This window comes from Neopsephotus bourkii, unplaced genomic scaffold (genome assembly GCF_033783945.1).
Source record: "Neopsephotus bourkii isolate Nb327-2 ecotype Australia unplaced genomic scaffold, CSIRO-AGI_Nbou_v1 NB_316, whole genome shotgun sequence".
NCBI lineage: Eukaryota > Metazoa > Chordata > Aves > Psittaciformes > Psittacidae > Neopsephotus > Neopsephotus bourkii.
Window position 1 is genome coordinate 33664 of NW_026900824.1, and position 23394 is coordinate 57057.

The window sequence follows — 23394 nt, forward strand, 5'->3', positions numbered from 1 at the left end:
AGCTGGATGGCCAAACGCAAATAGTTGTGGTCAATGGCTCAATGTCCAGCTGGAGACCAGTAACAAGGGGTGTTCCTCAGGGATCACTGTTGGGACCGGTCTTGTTTAACATCTTCGTTGCTAACATGGACAGTGGGATTGAGTGCGCCCTCAGCAAGTTTGCCAATGACACCAAGCGGCGGGGTTTGGTTGATATGCTGGAAGGAGGGAATGGCATCCAGAGGGACCTCAACATGCTTGTGAGGTGGGCTAATGCCAATTGTAAGATCCTACACCTGGGTCAGAGCAATCCCAGACACAACTATAGGTGGGCAGAGAAGAGATTCAGAGCAGCCTTGCCCAGAAGGACTTGGGGTGTTGGCTGAGGAGAAAACGAACATGAGCCAGCTTCAGTGTGTGCTCGCAGCCCACAAAGCCAACTGTATCCTGGGCTGCATCAAAAGGAGTGTGACCAGGAGGTCGAAGGTGGTGATCCTGCCCCTCTACTCTACTCTCATGAGACCTCACTTGGAGTATTGTGTGCAGTTCTGGTGTCCTCAACATAAAAAGGACGTGGAACTGTTGGAACAAGTCCAGAGGAGGGCCACAAGGATGATCAGGGGACTGGAACACCTCCCGTATGAACGTAGGCCGAGAAAGTTGGGGCTGTTCAGCCTGGAGAAGGCTGCGTGGAGACCTCACAGCAGCCTTCCAGTATCTGAAGGGGGCCTTTAAGGATGCTGGAGAGGGACTCTTCATTAGGGACTGTAGTGATAGGACAAGGGGTAATGGGTTAAAACTTAAACAGGGCAAGTTTAAGTAAGTATTAGCTTACTCATAATATAAAATGCCACACAATACAAAGGCCAAAGACTCATATTCTTTAAAAAAACAGATCCAATATCAATCCTCAACATTGCAAGCAATAAAAAACCTGCTATTTATAAATACAGTGAAAGTTACTGTGTGGAACTTACTGTGCTGGCAGTGAATCCCATTAAATCCCTGTGGACAATTACACACATATCCTTTGAATGTGTCACCTCGGTATGCTTCACTAATTTCACAGATCCCACCATTATGACACGGATTAGGAAGGCAGGGTCCTAAAAAAAAGAGAAGTGTATATATATATATATCTATCTATCTATCTATCTCTCTCTATATATATATTTATCTACAACAACAATAATAATTTCAGTCATTTACATACTTTCATTAAAGAAATAAAATCCCCGATGTAGACTTCCATATTCTACCAACCTGCTAAGAAACGCCATTCACTTATTTCGGATAGCTTGCCAGCAAGGATTTTTTGTGAACAAGAAAAAATATGAAGCATGTCACCACTCATTAATCATAATATTACTTTTTAATACAAGAGAAGACAGGAGACAGAGAAGCTAAATTTTGCTCTCTTATTAAAGATAACAAGCATTCTAAATTCTATACCACTGAGGAAATATGTATTAATAAAATGTGCCTATCATGTACAGTGTGACATGTACAATATGCCTGAATAATCACTACGTGTCAAGTTAGTATTCTGAAGACATCTTTGCTATGTCTTTGGGTGACTTTCTGAACAAAAGCTTTTTTTATCTGGGCCAGCAGTTAGCAGCTACTAAAATAACTATTCCATTTCCATTGAGTGCCTTTTTAGCATACTCACTTCAAACTGACTTCAAAAAAGGTTGTCTTACTTCTTTTTTTTTAGCTAACTATGTGCTAGGATACCAAAAATTTCAGTAGGAAGATCTAATTTGATAGGTTTGAAATGACCATACATACCTTTAAGTAATAGCAGGTTTTGAATTGAGATCTAATGAGATCTAAAGTTTACTCATTTAGTGCCATGTATATTAAAGCCTTTTACATCTTATTATCTTACTAATATTACCTGTAACATACCTTAGTATTTTTATGATTTTTCTTTTTCAATCTCACTTTAAAGAACAGGTGATCACTGACTGGAAAGCCTCATGTGCAAGTTTGTGTGCGAAAAGATTTATGAATTCAGCAGAAAGTATGTTATTTGCAACCTCTGCCATGTACAAAGAATATTCTTCTTTGCTTACTGAAATGCAATGTCATAATTATTCACTCATTTAAAACTAAATTAAAAAAAAAACAAAACAAAACCAAAACAAAACCCCACAAACAAACAAAAAAACCCCAACAGAAAGTAACTTCTTTCCACAGCAAAATTTATGGAAAATCAGCACTGGGAACTGAATGATTTAAACTTAAAATAGCTATAAGTTTAATGTTTCTGAGGCTCGCCTATTAGTTTGTTTTCAGTTACAAACCCAAGCTTTGACAGATGTTCAGGGCAACAGCATTCAGAACACCACATTAGTGAAAGCTGCACTCTCTAAGAAAATATTAATTTGAAAAACATAAAAATTAACAGAATGACAAGGATGTCAGAACACATTCCCTAGTTATAATTGCCCGTGTGGTTATAGCAATTTGATAAACTATCCATGTCTACATTTCTATTAAAACTTATGCCATCAGTCTATTTCAGGACACAATCCCGCAGAATTTATGCTTCTGTACATTATTAAATGTAGGATATGTCTCAATGAATGCAATAAACAAAAGACGTGAATATACAGCAGCTTATTCTAAATGCAATTAGTAGTGAAAAATTAAAAAATCAGGAAGATGAAATGCAGGGGTGTCTTTCCCCATCCACATTCTGCACTACACTTTAAACGTAATGACACAGTACTTTCTTAATTCCAACAACATGTATCTCTCCTTTAACAGGTCTAGTAACACTCATGGCTTCCAAGTTATCAGCTGCTCTTTATGGTATTCCTTATCTGTAATATTTTGGGAAGAAATATGTTTAATAACTTGCACTTTTGGTCTCCCAGTGAATATAAGCTGTATTGTTTTCCAAGTCTCTATTATAGTGCTGCAGTTTGAGAAGTACCTGCAGGTAGCCTTCCTTATATGTTAATTATTTCTATGCAAGTGCATTTCTGATTTTCCAAGAATAAATCTTTAAATAACTAGCTTCTCATTTTGCTTGCTGCTTTCTCTGTATGGCTTGTTAAGCACATGTTCAGCATACTTTCACTGATTTTCTTTAGATTTTGTATTTTCTCAGACCAGTCCAAACTACAAAGGCTTAAAAGGTCATCTGAGGTGCACAGTACTAATATACCAGTGCATGCCAGTATTTCTAATTAATCTTAGCCTTCTGCAATGCCTTCCTACTGAAAAAAAACAAAACAACACACCAACAATAGGAACACCTTTTTTGACTGATTCTAGTTGTCTTTCTGGTGACATACAACAGCAGCATTTAACCTGAATGTTGAGTAATTATACTTTATTATTATTATTATTAATAGAAAATGGTAGATTAAAAACTATATTCAGAGCAATGAAACATTCAAAATAAATGTGCTGAAGCTACTAAAAAAAAATCTAATTTTCATTAGTTAGCATTAATTTCCTAAAACAGGACATCAGTTAGACTAATCCGCATTCTAAAATAATGAAACTTTAAAAAGCATGTATTATCATGCCTTGTTTCTCCTAGTTCTCCAGAAGACCATACTCAGAGTTCACACATCTTCAGGACATTTAAATTGCATGAACCTTCAAGCATATGATTCCGTTTTTTCACCTTTTTTACTGAGTCTACCGGATCCCTGATTCAAACTATAAACATTTGAGTGTCTTGAAGGATTTGGGCCCTAATCCTGCTGTCATAATATTTAAGAATAAAAAATAGTATGTAACATCTGATGCTCTTGCCAGACGATGAAAGGTCCCAACTAACTTCCATAGGCATGTTTAAATAACATTGCATCGAATGCTGGATAATTAATTTCCTGACAATCTGATTAATATTCTCATTGCTCAGATCTATAGCAGCAAGTTTAAAACCATCCTTATAAAAAAAAATAAAAGCCCAAACTTGTAAACCAGTTTTCAAAAAACAATGGTTTTCAGGAATTGCTTTTCTAAATCAATAGCACTGTAATACTTTTGTAGGTAATCTTTCAGTGGCTTCTAACACAAAGAGAACAGCAACATTTGATCAATATTAATGAGCAGTAAAATTCAATGGCATACTTTCCAGCCATTTTTACCCATGCTCATATAAAATAATGTCAAAAAGATTAATTGTGTATTCCCAGTAATAGATCTACTCCTTTTGCTGTCTTTTTCAGTTCTTTGTGCAGTTACAGTCGTATTAGCCAATATAATCAGTATAGTCCAAAACATGTCATTCTATTATTCAACTGTAATCCTATGCTGGTTTTGAAAAACATATTGAAGATTAACTCAAAGCGTAGCAGGTTTTAATTTGTTTAAATGCTTTTGCTAAAGATCTTGGAGACTTCATAGATGGAGGAGTCAAAAAAATGCATCCTCAGTAGAGCTGCAGAGGGGCTCAAGGCAGAACCATGTTATCAGTTTACTTCATTGATAACTGAAGTGAAACTTCACAAAAATAAAATCTTGTATAGTGAAATTCTGAAGTTGTAATTAAATATTTGCAAGAAACATTAGTTTGCCTATAGCAAGAAAAGCCAGGAAAGCAAAGCATCATTTCATCAATAACAATGTAATTTCTGCTTCTGTTTGTATCTGTGCATGTGAGGTATGGCATTAATTACTTTCCCCTCTAAGTGTCCAGGATGCATTAGAATTTAAAAAAAAACCCCAAAAAAACAAAACCACAAAAGCACCCACAAAAAAAAACCAAACAACAAAACAAAACAAAACAAAACAAAACAAAAAAAAAAAACCCACCCCCCAAACCCCAACAAACAGTGTAAGTAGGTTTTTTTCCAAATATAAAATCTGCAGATGCTTTGCTGGGAAAGACATCAAAAAATATGAGGCAGTTAAAAATGATGTAGTTAAACACAAACTCTACATCAGTCACATCTTCCTCAAAGTCTGATTCCTCAGACTAAAAAGTATGCTTGCTTCTCTGCTGAAAGAAGACGATAAAAAATCAAAGCCCATAATTTCATAATAAAACAAGATTAAATGAGGAATACGAAAAATGTAAAGCAAGGAAAAAAGAAAAATGTACTCCACTGGAGTGACACACGCCAAATAATCACATTTGCAAAACATAAAATCAAAGATGGTGCAATATGAATGTTAGCACTTTTGATGGTATCTATCTCTCTATCCATCTTCTCTTCATGTAGAAATAATGCGATTTTAATGAAAAATTCTGAATTAGATATTGACCTTGAAATACATCAAGATACTGTTAGCTACAAAGTTAATTGCTTCATTTATTTTGTGGAGTATTACTGAAGTAGGACTAATAGATAATAATACTCTGATGACACAGTAAGCTCCAAATCACATCAAAATAAAGACTGGAGTTAACAGCAAACTAATAAAAAGTATAAAATTATTCTATATTTCATTGTAAAAGTAAAATAACCCCTAGGTGCTTGCCTTCACATCACTAGCTTTTCTTAAGTACCTCTTGGCTCTACATGAATATCAGTTGAATACAATGTTTTTCCTCTCTGGTATGTTGGAAACTTCATCAGAGATCACTCGCACAGTTTCAACATCAGGAGTTTGAAGTCCTCCCTCCACCTATGTTTGGATAATACATAATACTTTTGACACGTTCTTTGTCAAAGCAAAGTCTTCAAAATAAGCTGTGACAGAGCTCATTTAGCAAGAGCTTTTATATTTTGAAATGAGTATGTGTAGAAGAAGACAGTGGCACATATGACTTCTTTCAGCTTTACAGGAAGAATTAATATCCTTGCTGATGGAGCCAGCAGAATATACAAGCTTCCTATGATGAAGGAGGTGAGCTTACAGTTTTCAAAGTCTGACATAAAAAAATCCAAAGTAAAATATAATTCTATTTGAAAGAGACTGTCTTCCATAAGAGACACACAAACAAGCATTCAAACCCAGCAGGAATGCTCCTGCAGGTTCTGACAGAAAGCTGGTTTATTGCACAAAAAGGGCAGGAATATGACCAAAGCTTCTGAAGGTCTCTGATGTTCCTCACATTTACTACTTTGCCTATTAATTTGACTGTGCAGGGCTCACCTGCCAGAGAGGCTGGTTTTGAATGCCCCTATCTGTGTGTCTGTCTGGGATACTTCAGAGACCATTTTAACAATCTTGACAGAAACAATCCTGCATTTGCAGAGTTCTGGGGATCATTAAATCATACCAAAATGCATGCTCATATCTTGGCCTAACTATAGGTTCAAGCACACAAGTATGACATACCCATTCCAGCAATGCAGGGTAGGGGGTCGGGTCTCACTAGTACACCTACTTGGAGCTATGCACCCCCTTTGTGGCTAAGGTTGAACTCAAGTATTTTGTAGATTTCACCTGTATTTAGAAGAAAACTACCATTTCCCAAGAACACTTGATGCAGTTGGGTCCAAATGAAATTTGGACAAAGCATGTTTGTTGAGTACTTGAAACTACAGCTACTTCTCAGCTGCCTGCTTTTCATTGCACTGTTTGAGGACATCTGAAGATAGCTATTGCAGCATATGTGCTATTGACCTTTTGCCACAAGGGGCTGTAACAATGACAACGGTGTTGGCTAGTCAATATATTCATTCGGCACCTAAGCACGAAGCATCTTCTGTAAAGAATGAATGCAAAGTAGTTCTGCATTTGCTCTTTCTTACTCATATTTTCCATCCCCCTTAAATGTCACTCTCTATTCAAAATCTTCATAAAAGAATCATAAAATTCCAGACTGGTTTGTGTTGGAAGGGACCTTAAAGTTCACTCAGTTCCAACCCCTGCCATGGGCAGCGACACCTTCCACTAGACCAGGTTGCTCCAAGCCCCGTCCAACCTGGTCTTGAGCACTGCCAGGGATGAGGCAGCCACAGCTTCTCTGGGCAACCTGTGCCAGGGCCTCACCACTCTCACAGGGAATAATATTTTCTCAACATTTTAGGGTTCAAACCCCATTATAATGGCGCATCATGATAAGGCTCAAAATGAATAAAGGAGTCACTTAGTTTAACCAATACCCACAGAAGTCAATGTTTTTTGAACTACATCATCCTTCAAGTCTTCCAAAGCGTAAGAAGAAATTCTTACTTGCCCAGCATACTTCATTATTTGTAGAGGAGAAAAAAAAAAACAAAAACACAAACCAAACCAAAATAGCACCTACAGACTAATAAATTTCATATAAATTCCTTTTTTAATTTGCCACTGTTGATAATATTTTGCTGTTAGGATACAAATGAATTTTGTAAGAACAAATATTTATTATACCTCCATCTTGGTATTGATTTGAATAGTTTAAACAAAGAACAGTCATTGAAGAACATCATTCACAGTTTATGTGGAATACTGATAATAGTAACCAATTGTTATATATTATTCCAGTTAATGAGCAAAAGTAGTAAAAATAATTAGTTACACACACCTTCTTCTCATTAACATTCTCAAAATATCAGCTTTAAAAAAATAAATCTGTTCAGCCTGGCTCATAAGTGAATTAGTACTGTATTAGATTCTATCTAACTTTATTTCATTATAAACTAATGGCACTGATCCAGACTTAATTGCACAGTGATTAAATATTTACCGTGTTTTTAATGCAGCAAATGGAGCGTGCTGATGATAATGATCAAGGTGTCTCCAGCTGGATGCAGCACAAGATAGATTCACCCCTTGACTTCAAAATGCTTAAGGTTATTTCTGTACATTTCCTTCTAATTCTATTCCATGGATTTCTTTTACAGAAAAGAAATGCAAACTGTTTCTCCAGCCATCTCCTAACCTCTTTCTAACTAAAGAACTAGAGTATTTTCTGAGTAGGTTCTATTTAAACTTGATGACTATAGAGTGCCTTTCTTTAATACAGTCTTAAGCTTCCCCTTACCTCAACTGTGAACGACAGATTATACTCCAATCTGAGGCACAGCCAGTGTAATAGGCAATGTAGTGATGCTATACAGGGTGAGACCTCAAAATGCTCCAGAAGCCAAAGAAACTGTTCAGTGTACTACAGGACATTTCCCCCAAGTTCTCTCCCATCATTACTCCTCATACTCCTCAGTTTCCAAGCCCGAGTATTTTCTTTCTTCATTTTCAATGCAGTTACACTTATTTCCATTAGCAGATAATTCCATTACATGTCAGTTTTAACACTTCCTGAGCTTTGATGCACTCAAATCTACTGCAATGTAATGGTATTGTGCACATTGATGATGTTGATGGATAAAATACTGCTGTTTCAGACATTAAGCACTCACTTGTCTGACTGCCTGTCAGTTGATGAAAATCATTGATGAAATCATTGATCAGCCTGTTCAATAAAATATGCTACCCGTATGTACAAACCTTTCCTTGTTATAGTCTTCCTGCAACCTGTGTACCTATATAAGAAAACAATCCTCAGCATCACATCTTCCCCTGATTATAAAATGGGTCACACAGGAACCTGAATTTAACAGAATTATCATATTGCCTCAGCTCAGCCATGCTCTATGTTGCTTCACCACCTGCCAGAGAGCTTTCCTTGGCAATTCCTCCTTACTTGCTTTAGCAGCTATCCAACCTGCTTAAGCTTAGGCACAACTGCACATTCTTTAAATGCCTGATATAATAGAATATGAATTACTGAAATGGTAGGACAAGAATTCTGGTTGTGAAAACACCTTTTTTTGTTCTGCAAGATGGCAATCAGAGTAGATTTTTTGTTCATTTCCTTGCATTTTAAAACAAGAGCTATGGATAAAAAAAGAAAATGTTTATTTAAGAACAAGAGATACGAAGTCATAAGAAAAGTTACTAGAACAACTGTACAAGGCACATGATTGAATCTATCATTAAAGGTTTTCCTTGGCCGTTTAGCATGTCAGCCAATTTGTGAAATTACAGATTATTCTATACAGTCATTCCAACAGAGTTATTAGAAGGGGATATTCCCCATTTATCCTGCTGTTAAACACTGCAACATGGGGAGCAATAACAATAACATACAGGAGATTTTTTCTTGGTTTTAATCTTACAATATTCTTTTTTGCTTCTCTTACATCTCTTGGTCGTTGCTCTCAACAACCCTAGGACTGGACACCGCACAGTATGAGCTTGCAATACTTACACCTTTCCATTCCTTTGCAACCCGATTAATTTTTCTATTGTTTATTTATCTATTTCTTTTATTATATTCTCAACGTAAGGCTTTTCTGGCACCCTTCTTCCAACATGATACTGTAGCACTACAGTCATATCAATGGGACAGGGTACTTTTCAAGGTGCACATTGCTTAATTTTGCTCAGAATCTACAAATGTTGTGTTGAAGTAATCAGCACCAAGAGTGTACAGCTTCCACCTGAAAGATCATTAGATTTCAGGAAACCTCATTATAGCCACTTTTATTTATATATTTATAAATATAATTATATGCAGCCTAATCTCAGAAACTTGCATCAGTACAGCTATACATGGATGTAGCTTTTTGTAGGCTCCAGATCTTTGAAGCCCAAAACATTTAATGTGCTAAATGTGTATCCTGAAAGGATGAGTATGAAGATTCTAAACATATATAAACAAATTATAAACATAACAAATCATCAGCTTTATTAAAGTCAAGCTCTTAAAAACCTCAGGGAAAAATCATAAACATACGCATACTCATATGTGCATACACAGCATACTAGCTACAAAATTTCGATATCCACTTCTGGGTCCTTCCTGCATAAACAGAAATAGCAATTTACGTAAACTCAGAGTTTCTTCCTAAGTGATATTAACCATGTGCACTGTTTTTGTATTAAGTAGAGAATAACTGCTGTCCTTGCTTTAAACATCTGATTTTCTGGGATGACTTGTCTTCTACAGGTTTGTGTTTCTTTTCTGACTGCAAAGACCAACCTAGGTTGGACTCCTGATGCGGCAACCAGGATGAGATTACATCTGCCCATACTGTCCAAAAAGACTGCTGTCCAAGAAAACTACTGTCCAAACAGTCTTGTCAAAATATACTGCCAAATGCACAACTGCTACCAGTGAGAATTTCAAATTCACATCTATGCAAGAAATGGCATCATAATGTGTACCACTCCCCGAAAACCCTGCCCTAACAAATATTATGTGGGTTAGAATGTCTATCATGGAAGGGTCTGTCCATGTAAATCTACTTAGCATCTTTAAGAGCACACTTACTTTATAGTCCTTAACTTCGCCATCATGCACTAGCCATTCTGCAAATAGGTCATTATTCAGTACTTCTTTAGCGTCCTAAATGAATGTGTAACTAAAACCCACTTAAATCTGCACTGAACAGAAAATGAGTAAAATTTCTTCCTCTGTACTTTTATGCTTTTACAGTCAATCCAATGCTTTAAAGATGGTTATAAGACAGTTTAAAACCAAAATGAGAACAAAATAACCCTCTTCCTGATAACCCCCTTTTTGAACAGAGTCCTTTTTTTTCTTCAGGCTTGCTAAGCTGCTTCCAAATCCTCACCTAACCACTACACCTGCTTGTTTTGCTTTCATTCGTATGTGGCGAATTTCACTCCTTTCCACACATCAATACCTGTATGGGAATCTTTGACTGCTATCATCCAATTTAATTACAGTGTCTCACCAAAGACGATTGCTGTAGCTTTCACTACCTGTTTCCACCTATTAGTGGGTGAACAATCCAACACTTGGTGAATTCTGCTTCACAATGATAGGAAGAGCCGACACTGAAGGATCAAAAACCGACGTCGCTATGAACGCTTGGCTGCCACAAACCAGTTATCCCTGTGGTAACATTTTGTGAGACAGGTTAGTTTTACCCTACTGATGATGTGTTGTTGCAATAGTAATCCTTATCAGTATGAGAGGAACCGCAGACCCCTGGTGCATGCGCTTGGCTGAAGAGCCACTGGCGCGAGGCTACCATCTGTGGGCTTATGACTGAATGCCTCTAAGAACCTGCATAGGCACTTGTTGTGCTATTGTGTCATTGTTGCTTGTGATTGACCCAGGTGATGACAGTCTTGTCCAGAATGCATAGCTAAAGGTCTTCCCGAATCTTCATTAGCGAAGTCAGGACTTCCTCATAGGAGAAGGAAAACTCCTATCTTCAAACCTGGGCTGATGGAGCTCATCTAGCCTTGCATCAGAGAAGGTCTTCCATCAGAGAAGGACACTCTTACAAAGCCTATGACCTGTGGACTTCGCTGACACCGTCCTAGATAACTAGAATGTGTCAGCTGAACCTCAGGTTTAAAGGGTGGGGCCAGTTCTGCACAAGCTGCACCTCACCTAAAAAATCCACTGCGCAGGCTGGAAGGGCTTACTCTCACTTGTCTCTATAGACGAGCGAGGGTCAAAACGGTAGGTGACAAGGTGCATGGGAAGCTGCAAGATCCAAAGTTGCATGCGGGCAGACCAGCGCATGGGCAGCTCAAGTTGGCTCAGGAGTCCAGAGTCATGATTGGACACTTCCTGATTGCCTCAGCACCCTTTTTCCCAGATTTGCATATCCCACTTGCCCTTAGTCATTGTGCTTGTAGTAAGCGTGGTTAAAGCCCTTCCCAAATATTCGCTCGCGAAGCCAAGCCATCAGTCAAACCTGTTTCCACCAACTTCCCTTTCCCACTGACAGCACAGTTTGCCACTCCATGGCAAGTGAGATCATGAAGCAGAAACAAATGTACACAAACTCTATCAGGGAAATTGCATCAGGGAAGAGGCTACTTCCAGCTGCAACAGCCACCTGCAAAACAGCACGTATCTGTACAGTTGCTAGCACAAGTGTAAAGGAAAGCATGAGTAGGCTGGAAGAAGGAATCAGAAACAAATGGCCTGCATGAAGGAAACAACTCTTCCAGCAGCAGCCAACCCAACGCAGGTCATCCCCACTGCAGCCTTTCCCTCTGTATGCATGTGTAGACCCACCTATTCTGTGCCAATGTGCAATTCATTAAGCTCATTTCTTTGCCTGCCAACTAACTTCTCCCTCAGCAATTTTTCAACTCCGTTTCGCTTCTAATGTGAAATTCTGCCTGGTCTAATAGGAGAGGATTTTGTCATCTGTTCTCTACCATGCTTACCCTTTTGCCATACTTTCTCCTATGCCTCTGCACTACTTCTTGGAAGCACAGAGATCTCAAAGAGCAACAGAGTTGACCAAGATCCTTGGAGCAACAAGAACAAGAAGCTTGTTCTTCCTCATCTTGTTTGTTCTTGCTTCATCTTCCGAGGATGAAGCAATCTAACTGGAAGAGAGGAGACTGAGATGAGATCTTAAGCAGACATTCTTCCCTGTGAGGGTGGTGAGGCCCTGGTACAGGTTGCCCAGAGAAGCTCTGGCTGTCCCATCCCTGGCAGTGTTCAAGGCCAGGCTGGACAGAGCTTGGAGCAACCTGGTATAGTGGAAGATGTTTCTGCCCATGGCATGGGAGAGGAACTGGATGAGTTTTAAGTTTCCTTCCAATCCAAATCATTCTGTGATTCTATAATAATAATAATCCTTGACTGTTTTACTCAAATGACCCTGTCTTAACTCCTAGTCCTGCTCTTTGTATCTGTCCAAGAAAGGTCTAGCCATTTGCAAAGCCTCTCGGGGAATATTGCTTCTCAGATAGAAAAGCACTTAAGTAAAGCTACCCTAGTTACAGACCTGGTACCAATACTGCGCTGGTAACGCTTGCAGCCCGAGACAAAGGTGTTGCGTTTCCCTCCCAGAACAACATCTCCATCTGTTCTGCTCTCTGCTCTTCTTGCTACAGACATGCACTGGTAGTTGCATTTGTAGTTGCAATGGTATCTATTCAGTGATACGCACTGATGGTTTCCCTGTAGTAGACTTCTCAACTCCTCTTAAGTTAGGAGCTGCCTCTGCTAATTGAGCGTGAACTAAGCCTACTTCCTTGGCTGACTCTGTGGACTTTTCCATGGCAGTAATAAAAGCAACCTCTGACACTACACTGTGAAATTGCATGTCCCAGCTCCAAAGTACTGGAGCAGAAAGGTTTCTCAGTAGCACAGCTTTGAGAATCAAAAGGGGGAGCAACACACCTTTTTTTCTTAACCTCTTTCAAAGAAGCAGTGAAACAGTTTGAGCTGAGTTCAGCCTGAGGTAGACTCCTGGGTGGAAAACTTCTGTCTCAAAGTTCAAGTGAGAAAGTGGAAAGCAGCCAAAACGTCTGTGATGTAAAGCAATAGCTAGCTTAGGGGACAGTACAGAGTCAGAGAACGGTTTGGGCTGGATAGGACCTCGAGATCATCTAGTTCCAAGTCCCCCCACCATAGGCAGGGGCACCTTTCACTAGACCAGGTTGCTTCAAGCCCCATTCAACCTGGCCTTGAACACCACCAGGGAAGGAGCACTAAGAACTTCCTGGGCAATGAATTCCAGTGCTTCACCGCCCTCACAGTAAAGAATTTGTTCCTTATATCTAACCTAAGTCTCCCCTGCTCAAGTTTGAACCCATTGCCCCTTGTATTACCGCTGCAGTCCCTCATGAAGAGTCCCTCTCTGGCATCACTGTAGGCCCTTTTATCTGTAGTCTGGGGTGAATTTTGCATACTGAGGGCAAAAATCACTCTCTAAAACCACGCAGACTATGGAAAAATGCACATGTATGAGTTTCTCAGTTTCCAGCACTGCAGGCTAGTCTCAACCTCCTAGCACCCTTTTTGTCTAATCCTGAAAAGAAGTGAGTGATTTTGCCAAAATTAGTTATTTTTATGATATATATGGACAAACATTCATTAAGTGATAGGGTGAAGATACTAATTTTCACTTACTTTAATCTTTGATCCAAGCAACGTTTCTGCTTTTAAATATGACAGCCTACTGTGATAGCCTTCAATGCCAAATAGCATATACGTGTATTTTTATTGCGTAAGCCTAATTTCCACCAGAATAGTTCAGTATAACCTTTATATAATGTTCTGATATGGTCTATACTTTGCTTGGAATATATGGGAAAGCAATTAACAAGTTAGCTTCAGGAACTTAAAAACAGAATATGCATTTCAAAAAGAAAATGAAAAGGAATTGTTACAGATGCATAATCCAAGTTAAGCAAGAGAGTCATAAACCCTGGGAGAATGGCAAATCCTTTCCCTTAGAATAATATGAAAAGACACTTTTCCTCTTAGAAATCTGTGAAACAGAATAGCTTTGTGTACTACAGCAAAATTATTGTGCCCCAAAAGATAGCTGAGAGGATCCTGTCACAAAACTGCACTACTCTGGATGTTGCTGTACAGCAGGCAATAAATTGAAGACCTTGCGACTAGACCCAGTGCAGCTTTCAGGTTCTGAGGTTGACAGAGTAAGCAGATTAAATATCTCATGAATGCTTTGGAAAGTTTAATTTCAGTAAGCTGGGTAGATTTTTCCCTTTCTGACTCATCAAAGCAGTTACAATTTCACTTTTTTCAATCTGTAGAAGGCCAAAAGGGCATCATTTTCAGGAAAAGATCCCCTTTGCGAAATCCAATTTCGTATCTACGATCAGTTAAGTATTCTTAAGGCAAACAGAATACAGTTAGTATATAAGGATATTTCTTATGTAAATATTAATCTCAGTAAGACAATGTAGCTGCCTATACATGTACAGACTGTGCCACAAGGTTGTTGTAGGGATTACTTTTCACTAATGTCTTTGAAGAAGAAATTCCTGTATACTGAGTCTCTTCAACTACTAAATTTCATTAAAACAATATCAAATTCAAACTGTAAAAGAGCTTTTATTTTCATGAAAGTCTGTATTTTATAGAGATGGAACCTGGAGACACAAACACCAGTTACCTAAAATGCTAGGCTTAAAAACCTGCCATCAGTGGCAAAGGCAAGAAATGGCTTCAGTTAAGGATATCGAAGGGCACATATTTATTATACCTGTCAAAGTCACAGTGTAAAGACAAGTGAACAAGTGACACATTATGCTGTACTCTGCCTCATCATGTCTCTGAAGAACTATCCTTTGATAACTTTAGAAATTATTCCAGACTTCTTGAGGAAAGCAAATGGAGTACATAAAGTCATGGGGAAACATTTCTGAAGATCCAAAGGTTCAAAAAGCAGGATACCCAACAGAAGCTGACAGATCGATCTTTAACCCAATTTGCAACAATTTCCTCCTAGTTCCATAACAAGCTTCAGAAGACTCACACCACATGTGTAGATGGGGTAAGAAACATGGAAATAAGTCTTCAAGACAGCCGTCCAGAGACATTCATAGCTTGCTTTAACAGGTTGCTTGAGCTTCTGGTAAAACCATTTAACTGATCAGAAACTCAAAATAAATGGATAGGCAGAAATGGTTCAAAAGTGAGTGTTTAGATGTCAACGACAGCATAAAATTGTATGTATTTAAGTGCAATGGAAAAAGAGATCTAAATCAATGCTTATCCAGAAGTAGCTTCCTTGTTGAAACTTGAAGGACCATTCGAAAAACTCCTTAGTTTAACTCCAGATAAAAAGCATGCAAAAATTAAGGATGCCTTGTCCTATATGAAATATGCTTACTGAGTTATAATTACAATTCATTCGACTAAAGCATTCTGAAAATGAAGGAACCCGCATGAAACACCATTTCTATACAGAAATACTCAAAGGGCATTTATTATTTCAGGATAATTCATCCTCAACCTAGTGGTTATAAAGAGTAAAATTTTAGTGATTTCACATCTGAGATTACTCACAGAAAGCATTGATAGAGAAGCTAGAATCTATCTCAAAGAGCAGAGCATGGGAAATAGTGTTGTTTTATCAGTTGAACAGAAAAAGAAATTCTAGTTTTCATCCTGATCACAGGTTAATTAGAAGTTTATAATGTTCATAAAACATTCAAGTTGTGTTTATGGCCTTCATAACATTAACATATTAGCTGCAGTTTAGGCCACCTATTATTCTACCTATTGGCTAGGGATGCTAAAGATAACAGGAAGGGATTCTATACGTACATTGCAAATAAAAGACAGAGGAGGGACAACGTGGACCCCCTCTGGAAGCTATCAGGAGAACTAGCTATCCTGGATTTGGAGAAGGCTGAGGTTCTCAATGACTTCTTTGCCTCAGTCTTCACTGGAAAAGGCTCTAACCACACCATGCAAGTCATGGAAGGCAGATGCAGGGACTGTGAGAATAAAGACCTTGGGCCCACAGCAGGAGAGGATGAGGTTTGAGACCAACTTAAGAACCTGAATGTACACAAGCCCATGGGACCTGATGAAATACACCTGCGGGTCCTGAAGGAGCTGGTAAATGAAGTTGCTAAGCCGCTGGCCATCATATTTGAAAAATCATGGCAGTCAGGTGAAGTTCCCAGCGACTGGAAAAAGGGAAATACAACCCCCATTTTCAAGAAGGGGAAAATGGATGACCCAGAGAATTACAGACCAGTCAGTCTCACCTCTGTGGCTGGCAAAATCTTGGAGCAGATTCTCCTGGAAGGCACGCTAAGGAACATGAAAATCAACAAGGTGCTTGGTAACAGCCAGCATGGCTTCACTAAGGGGAAATCCTGCCTGACCTATTTGGTGGCCTTCTATGATGGGGCTAAAGAACTGATGGACAGCGGTAGAGCAGTTGATGTCACCTACCTGGACTTGTGTAAAGCGTATGACACTGTCCCACACAACATCCTGCTGTCTAAACTGGAGAGACATCAATTTGATACGGGGACCACTTGGCGAATAAAGAAGTGGCTGGATGGCCACAATCAAAGAGTTGTGGTCAATGGCTCAATGTCCAGCTGGAGACCAGTAATGAGTGGTGTCCTTCAGGGATCTGTGTTGGGACCAGTCTTGTTCAACATCCTTGACAGTGACATGGACAGTGGGATTGAGTGCGCCCTCAGCAAGTTCGTCAATGACACCAAGTGGCGGGGTTCAGTTGATACGCTGGAGGAAAGGACTGTCATCCAGTGGGACCTTGACATGCTTGTGAGGTGGGCTGATGCCAACCTCATGAAGTTTAATTTAACCATGACAAGTGCAAGGTCCTACACTTGGGTCGGAGCAGTCCCAGGCACAGCTACGGATTGGGCAAAGAAGAGATTCAGAGCAGCCCTGCGGAGAAGGACTCTGAGGTGTTGGTCAATGAGAAAATGAACAAGAGCCAGCTTCAGTGTGTGCTCGCAGCCCACAAAGCCAACCGTATCCTGGGCTGCATCAAAAGCAGCATGACCAGCAGGTCGAAGGAGGTGATCCTGCCCCTTTAATCTGCTCTCATGAGACCTCAACTGGAGTATTATGTGCAGTTCTGGTGTCCTCAACATAAAAAGGACATGGAACTGTTGGAACAAGTCCAGCGGAGGGCCACGAGGATGATCAGGGGACTGGAGCACCTCCCATATGAAGACAGGCTGAGAAAGTTGGGGCTGTTCAGCCTGGAGAAGGCTGCGTGGAAACTTCATAGCAGCCTTCCAGTATCCAAAGGGGGCCTCTAAGGATGCTGGGGAGAGACTCTTCGTTAGGGACTGTACTGATAGGACAAGGGGTAATGGGTTAAAACTTAAAACAGGGGAAGTTTAGATTGGATATAAGGAAGAAATTCTTTACTGTGAAGGTGGTGAGGCACTGCTCAAGGCCACTTTGGATAGAGTCTTGTGTGACACGGTTTAATGTGAGGTGTTCCTGTCCATGGCAGGGGGGTTGGAACTAGATGATCTTAAGGTCCTTTTCAACCCTAACCATTCTATGATTCTACTTCATATTCTTTAATACATATTGTTTGGATAATTACTACATTGCCCTCCAATGTCTCTTCTTTCCCACCCCGCAACTGCTACACTAAATGCAGTCTCTTATCTCAAAGTGCTCAGAAGACAATGATAATATACTTCTAATGATTTTGAATGTTAAGAGGTGTCTTTTGGGCCTTGGAGCTGAAAGTGTGTGCATACCTCCTCCCCAACACTATCAGATAAGCACTAGAATAAGGAGGTTATTTACGCTCCACTAAGATAAATGTCACAAACTGGAGGAAGCCTGCTGCTTTTTTTTGGAAAAGAGCAAAATCTTGTAGCTGGTAGAATTTGCTTTCTGTCTATGCAAGGCACATCCCACTGAAATTACTGTGAAAGGCTCTATTTAACTGCATGGGGCTTTGGATGCAGTTTCTATTTATTTCTCAGCACCTCTGCATCTCTCAAATGGTGTGACTGTCTTCCCACTCTGAGGAAGAAGTATCTGTTTTAAGCAGAACTCACACTTTGTGAATGTAAGTACAAGCTGAGAGAACAGTTGCATTGAAACAATCCCATAAGAATGCACTAACCTGCTACTCTCAAAACAACATCTGGTCGCATCTTAAGGCAAAATCAATAGGAAGTATAAATTATAAAGCATCTGAAAAGACAGTATCACTGTTGAGATTTTACAATATAAATTAATGTTAGGTAAAGAACAAGTGTACTTTACTAAAAGATTTCCCTCTGGAAAGGCTAGAGCATTAGTATCTTTATAACAAAGGTTATAAAAATAACTTCATTTTTACATGCATACCCTTCATCACTAAACCCAAAACTTTTTTTTGTGTGCTCTTAATGCAACAATCTGGTTTTGATTTTGACTCCCCCAGGAGCAAGGTAGGGCACTTTATTGTTAAAATTTATATTGTGCTTCTGGGCTGCACTTTCACTGCACCTAATTTAAGCTCCAATCTAACAAACATGTGCTTAAACACATGCTCGCAAAGACAATAGATCTACTATGCTCAGACTATTCAACTACTAACTAGGTACTTCACTGCTGAGGAAGACACAAAATAATCTGTGTGCAAAAAATTACTCTTTCATTTTTTGGAATTTCTAAGAAATGGTGTCTGTACTTACATACAGATCATTTTGATCACAGTCACATTTCATGCAAATGTAGAGCTAGGTTATGCTCTATTAATATCCAGCAGAAGAAGATCCAAAGTTTACTGCTTAAGGCAGAGGCTAGAATTGTTTTCCCAAAGGTGGAAATTTTCATTTTAATAGCAAAAAAAAAAAAAAAAAAAAAAAAAAAAGAAGAGTTCTGTGCCTGAAGAAGTTTAGTCAAATTAATTCCTGCAAAAAGCTTTAACCAAAACTGTTCCCAAGAAAATAATTGTTTCAAAAGTAATTCCCAAAGACTCTAATCATGTGAAGTATCAATGTCCCAGAACCAGATTAAATAACAGAAAGTATTACTGTTACATTAATTCACTTGCTTTTGTGGGTATTTAGTCATGTTTCCTTGTACCATAATTTCTGAGCATTCGAGATTTATCTGCACAAATATTTACAAATACTTGTTTGGTCTTGTATTCTAAATCTACCATGTACCATTTATGCCAAAGGCATTTGTTCATCTGTACAAATCAAAGAGCAAAAACATTCTGGTTTTGTACTTCTAGCTGTTGCTTTGTCTGTGTGAGAATATCTATCTGCATTGCTGTATCAGTTGAACTCCCAAATGTATATTCTTAATGCAAACAGCATCCTTTTATGGAATAACCAAGAAGAAAAAATCACCAGTTGTTCCATTAAGAGCTTCCACACAGAAAGTTACACTGCATAAATAATTGTGGCACATTTTCAGATACCAACAAACCCTGAAGCACTAAATCCATGTCAGAAAAAGTAATGAAATGAGGTGCAGCTCATTCAACCAACCACAAATAAGTAAATTACTCAAGTTGGAAATATATCTGTTCATGTATTGAGGGAAAATATTTTAAAAAATACTGCTATTAAAATATGTTATTGATAATAGGTGATTTCAAGGAAAGGGTGAACATTTAGGAATATTCTGTGATGGAGCAAAGCTTAAAAGACATTCATCATAAACTACTGGTTGAACTTTGTTGAACACAAGAATTATGCTGAGAAGTAAAGTAGTGACACTAGGGCAGAGTCAAACAAAGCAGTCAGAAGTGACTAAACCCAGTATATTTAAATGAATAGAAGAGCAAACAAACAATGTCATCTGGCACTCCAAAAGGCAAGGGCTTCTGAGGAACTGAATACAGAATCTGGAGGCTTTTGTAAAACTACTGGAATTTCAGCTGGTAACAGAAGTCTGTAGAGGAGCCCATGTGGCTGGCTTATAAATTCCACTTCCCTCCTTTTATACATTTTCAGCTGATTTATCTGGTTAGCTTGTCCAGCTCACAGTTACAAGCTGTCACAAAAATGGCAATGATGCTCAAAATGCAAAGAGGAAGGCCACATCTTCATGAGATACTCCACTGGTTGTGACAGGAATGATGGCTTTACAATGCACAACCACAGCAAGGTTGACTTGAACATTGCAGCAATGTATTCATATATGCCTCTAATCTCTACATAATTTGTATACTTAGACCAATTCCATAAAAGGAAAAAGGGGTGCTTTTTTTACTTTCCTATGTAAAAAAACATTCCTCTTGCAACTGACATTTCTGTTGAACAGCTTCAATAGGCTTCTTTTAAGCTATTTTCCATGAAAATTTAAAGACTGACAGATCTCTCAAGAAATGGATAGTTGAAGGCTGATTAATAATTATCATATATACTCCTCATAGGTGTGTTAGTGTTCTACAGCTTTTTCCCAAACTCTTCCTTTCTCTGTTTCAGAGTGTTTTTTCTCATCTCAGTCATGCTTTCTGCCTATTCTACTACTGTCTTCATGTTAAAAGCTCCCTTTTGCTTCTTTCTCTATTCAGTGACAGTCTTAGCCATTCTCTCTCCCTTACATTTGGATTTGTTCTCCATCCTTTAATTTATTATTCTCAACTGTACCCTAATAATTTATATTGCTTGCAAGCTGTAGGTTGGTGCTGTAAACAGTCCTTCCTTGCTATCTTCCTTTCTTTGTTCACTTTCCCTGTTTTTTCTCCTCTCGTCCTCTGGAGGCCTTTACTTCTTTTAATAAGCCACTATAAAGTTACTCCCTATTTATCTGCTGTTTTAACTCAATGAGTTTATGCAATTCAATGCCATTTCAAATACGTTAAGCCATTCAGTGCCATTCTTCTTTGGCACATTGTCTTCTTTTTCTTAAATACTCCTAAGCTAATGAATTGACAATTAATTAGAAATAGTTAATCTTTGCAACAGAATAAACACTACATGTTTAGTTTAGCTCCTGGGAAGCTCCTAAACTAATTTTTATGACTGTGTTGCTAACCATTCTCACTACTTGGCAGTCTTGTCAATGGAAATAGAAGTTCACTGAGCACATACACATGTCATAATTTGCAGAATGTTTTCTTTGAGGAGGATGCTTCTGCACCTGCTGCCCTTCTTTTCCTCCACTGCTGTTCTGAGGCTGCACAGCCTTTATGGACACTAGTTCTGTGGGTCATGCATATGGCTGAGCTTCACTAGCATAAAGACAGGTAAAGAACTAGCACAAACAGATTGAGATTCTGATTGGTTCTGTCCCAACTGCTTGTGTGAACCCTGGTGTGCCAGCTTAACAAAGGAGGAAGCAAAAAGGATGGAAAATGTGGCAAAGAAGATTTTTTAACTACTAGTGAATACTACTATATTTCCTACTGACTCCAAATTGAGGGAAAAAAAGACAATAGGAAGAGAAGCAGACAGAAAAGAACCCATCACTGATACGGCTATTTTGTGTGTATTATACACAAAATAAACCTGGTTAAAATGATCTTTTAAAAGGGTAGTTCTCAAGAAATGATTACCATGATGCATATGTAATCATAAAGTATTCATACCTGCTGAATTTGCTTCCTCTTCAATGGAGGCTGTGCAAAAAGGTGGTGGGGATAGGGTGAAGGTAGGGGTGGGGATAGGAAAAGGGAAGGGAAGAGAAAGGAGAGAAAAATACAGATGAAGAAATCTATACAGTCATTGTTATTTACATTCTCTTAATACACAAGCAATAAGACATCATGAAAAACTTCATATCATTTGATGAACTTGAGTAACAGATGCTTCACCTTAGTGGAGAACTAAGCTAAAATGAGTTAGGATTTTCACTTGCATTTGTAATATTACATTCTTAACCTTCCCCTCTAATTTAGCTAGTAGGATAGGGCCAATAAGACGATTAACAATGATCGACAGAGGAGTTTCATACAACTTCCCTGCAGTCAAATTCACAGCCAGAACTATCTGCTGCAGTACCACACAGGAGCTGCTCTGAAGGTAAAGCCTTCTAAAAAATCAAATGCTGGACCCAGCTATTTGGTGAACTAATGAAGGCTGCTGTCTGATGACACAACTAAGCCAGCTGCTGATTAGCAATTAATGAGAGGCATGGTGCACACTTTTTTTTCCCCCCTTTCTCCATCCTCCACCCCTTCTGTTCCCTTCAGTTGCTTCACAACTTGGTGCTGGCAGTAATGAATTAATGATACTGAAATTAAGTGGTAAAGTAGAAAATGCAGTTTTGGGGTTTGGTTTTGGGTAGGACTGGGGTGGGAGCAGTTGCCCACTGGACTTTCTATTCCAGATATTTATTGTTTCAGGAAAGCAATAAAAATCTTTATCCTAGAACCTTTCTCTTTTGGTGACAGATAACCATTAAATCACCTTTAGCTAACATCAGAAAGTGCCTCTCACTGTAGACTATCTATTGCCTGTACATTCAAAAGAAACAAAGAGATGTATGCATAGTAAAACTATATTTTAAAGGTACATCAGTGACTTAGCTCTTTTTCTCCTTCCAGTTAGTATGTTTTATATACACATGCATCATAAAAATGGTCTTCTCACAGTCCTGCAATGTTTTCAATGACAAAAAACACAGCTATGAAGAGTTTCTCATCTGGATACTGTGAAAGCACTTAGAAGTATTAGAGGACTCTACACAGATGTGATGTAGAGACCCTTTTAAGATATTAAACACACGTATCCATACTTCTATTTTTTCTCTTTTTGGGAGTCTTTTCCACCAGCTGAAATTGAAGCTGCTGTTTGACTTCTTGTAGAATCAGTTCATGTTTGCCGTGCTGTTAAGCAGTGATGGCATCAGAGTTTGCACTTGGCATGGATGAAGATTTCAAATATTTTCTCAAAGATCAGTGCTTGGTGAGTTGACTTCTTTGCCTTAACTATCACCTCCATGTATTATGTTGGGAGAAATTAGGGAAGCAAAAGGATGATCTTTCCTCTTTTTAGTGAAAGTCTGTCAGACACCAACTGCATGTGAGACCATGTACAGACCTTGACTAACTCAGTACAATATTCTATATGCAACTGTATGTGACAATTAACATGGACACATCAGTTATTCCTAACTGCAGAGTAGTATGGTGTCGTTTTGGGGCTGTCAGATCCAACAGATAGAAAAAGATGAATTACTGCTTGAAGTATCAGTCAAGCATCTTGTCTCTAACTAAAGTTTACAGAGGCAAATAGGTAACTTTTATTTCTACAACTTCATGTTCAGATAAACACTTAAGAAGGTTACATTATGCAATTAATTATCTAAAATGGCCTAAACAAGTACTTAACTGGCTAAACCTT

At 38.6% G+C, this 23394-nt stretch overlaps 1 protein-coding gene across 1 annotated transcript in view; it reads right to left on the minus strand.

The window, feature by feature from the left end:
• Nucleotides 1-23394, minus strand: part of LOC133208976 (EGF-like repeat and discoidin I-like domain-containing protein 3) — a gene marked incomplete at its 3' end in the record, with an annotated part of 69271 nt that overhangs the window by 17224 nt on the left and 28653 nt on the right. The window contains exons 3-4 of the mRNA XM_061347266.1: nt 21639-21668; nt 957-1085 (exon numbers count right to left, since the gene is read on the minus strand). Coding sequence (XP_061203250.1) covers nt 957-1085; nt 21639-21668 — 159 coding nt within the window. The remainder of the gene's footprint in view (nt 1-956; nt 1086-21638; nt 21669-23394) is intronic.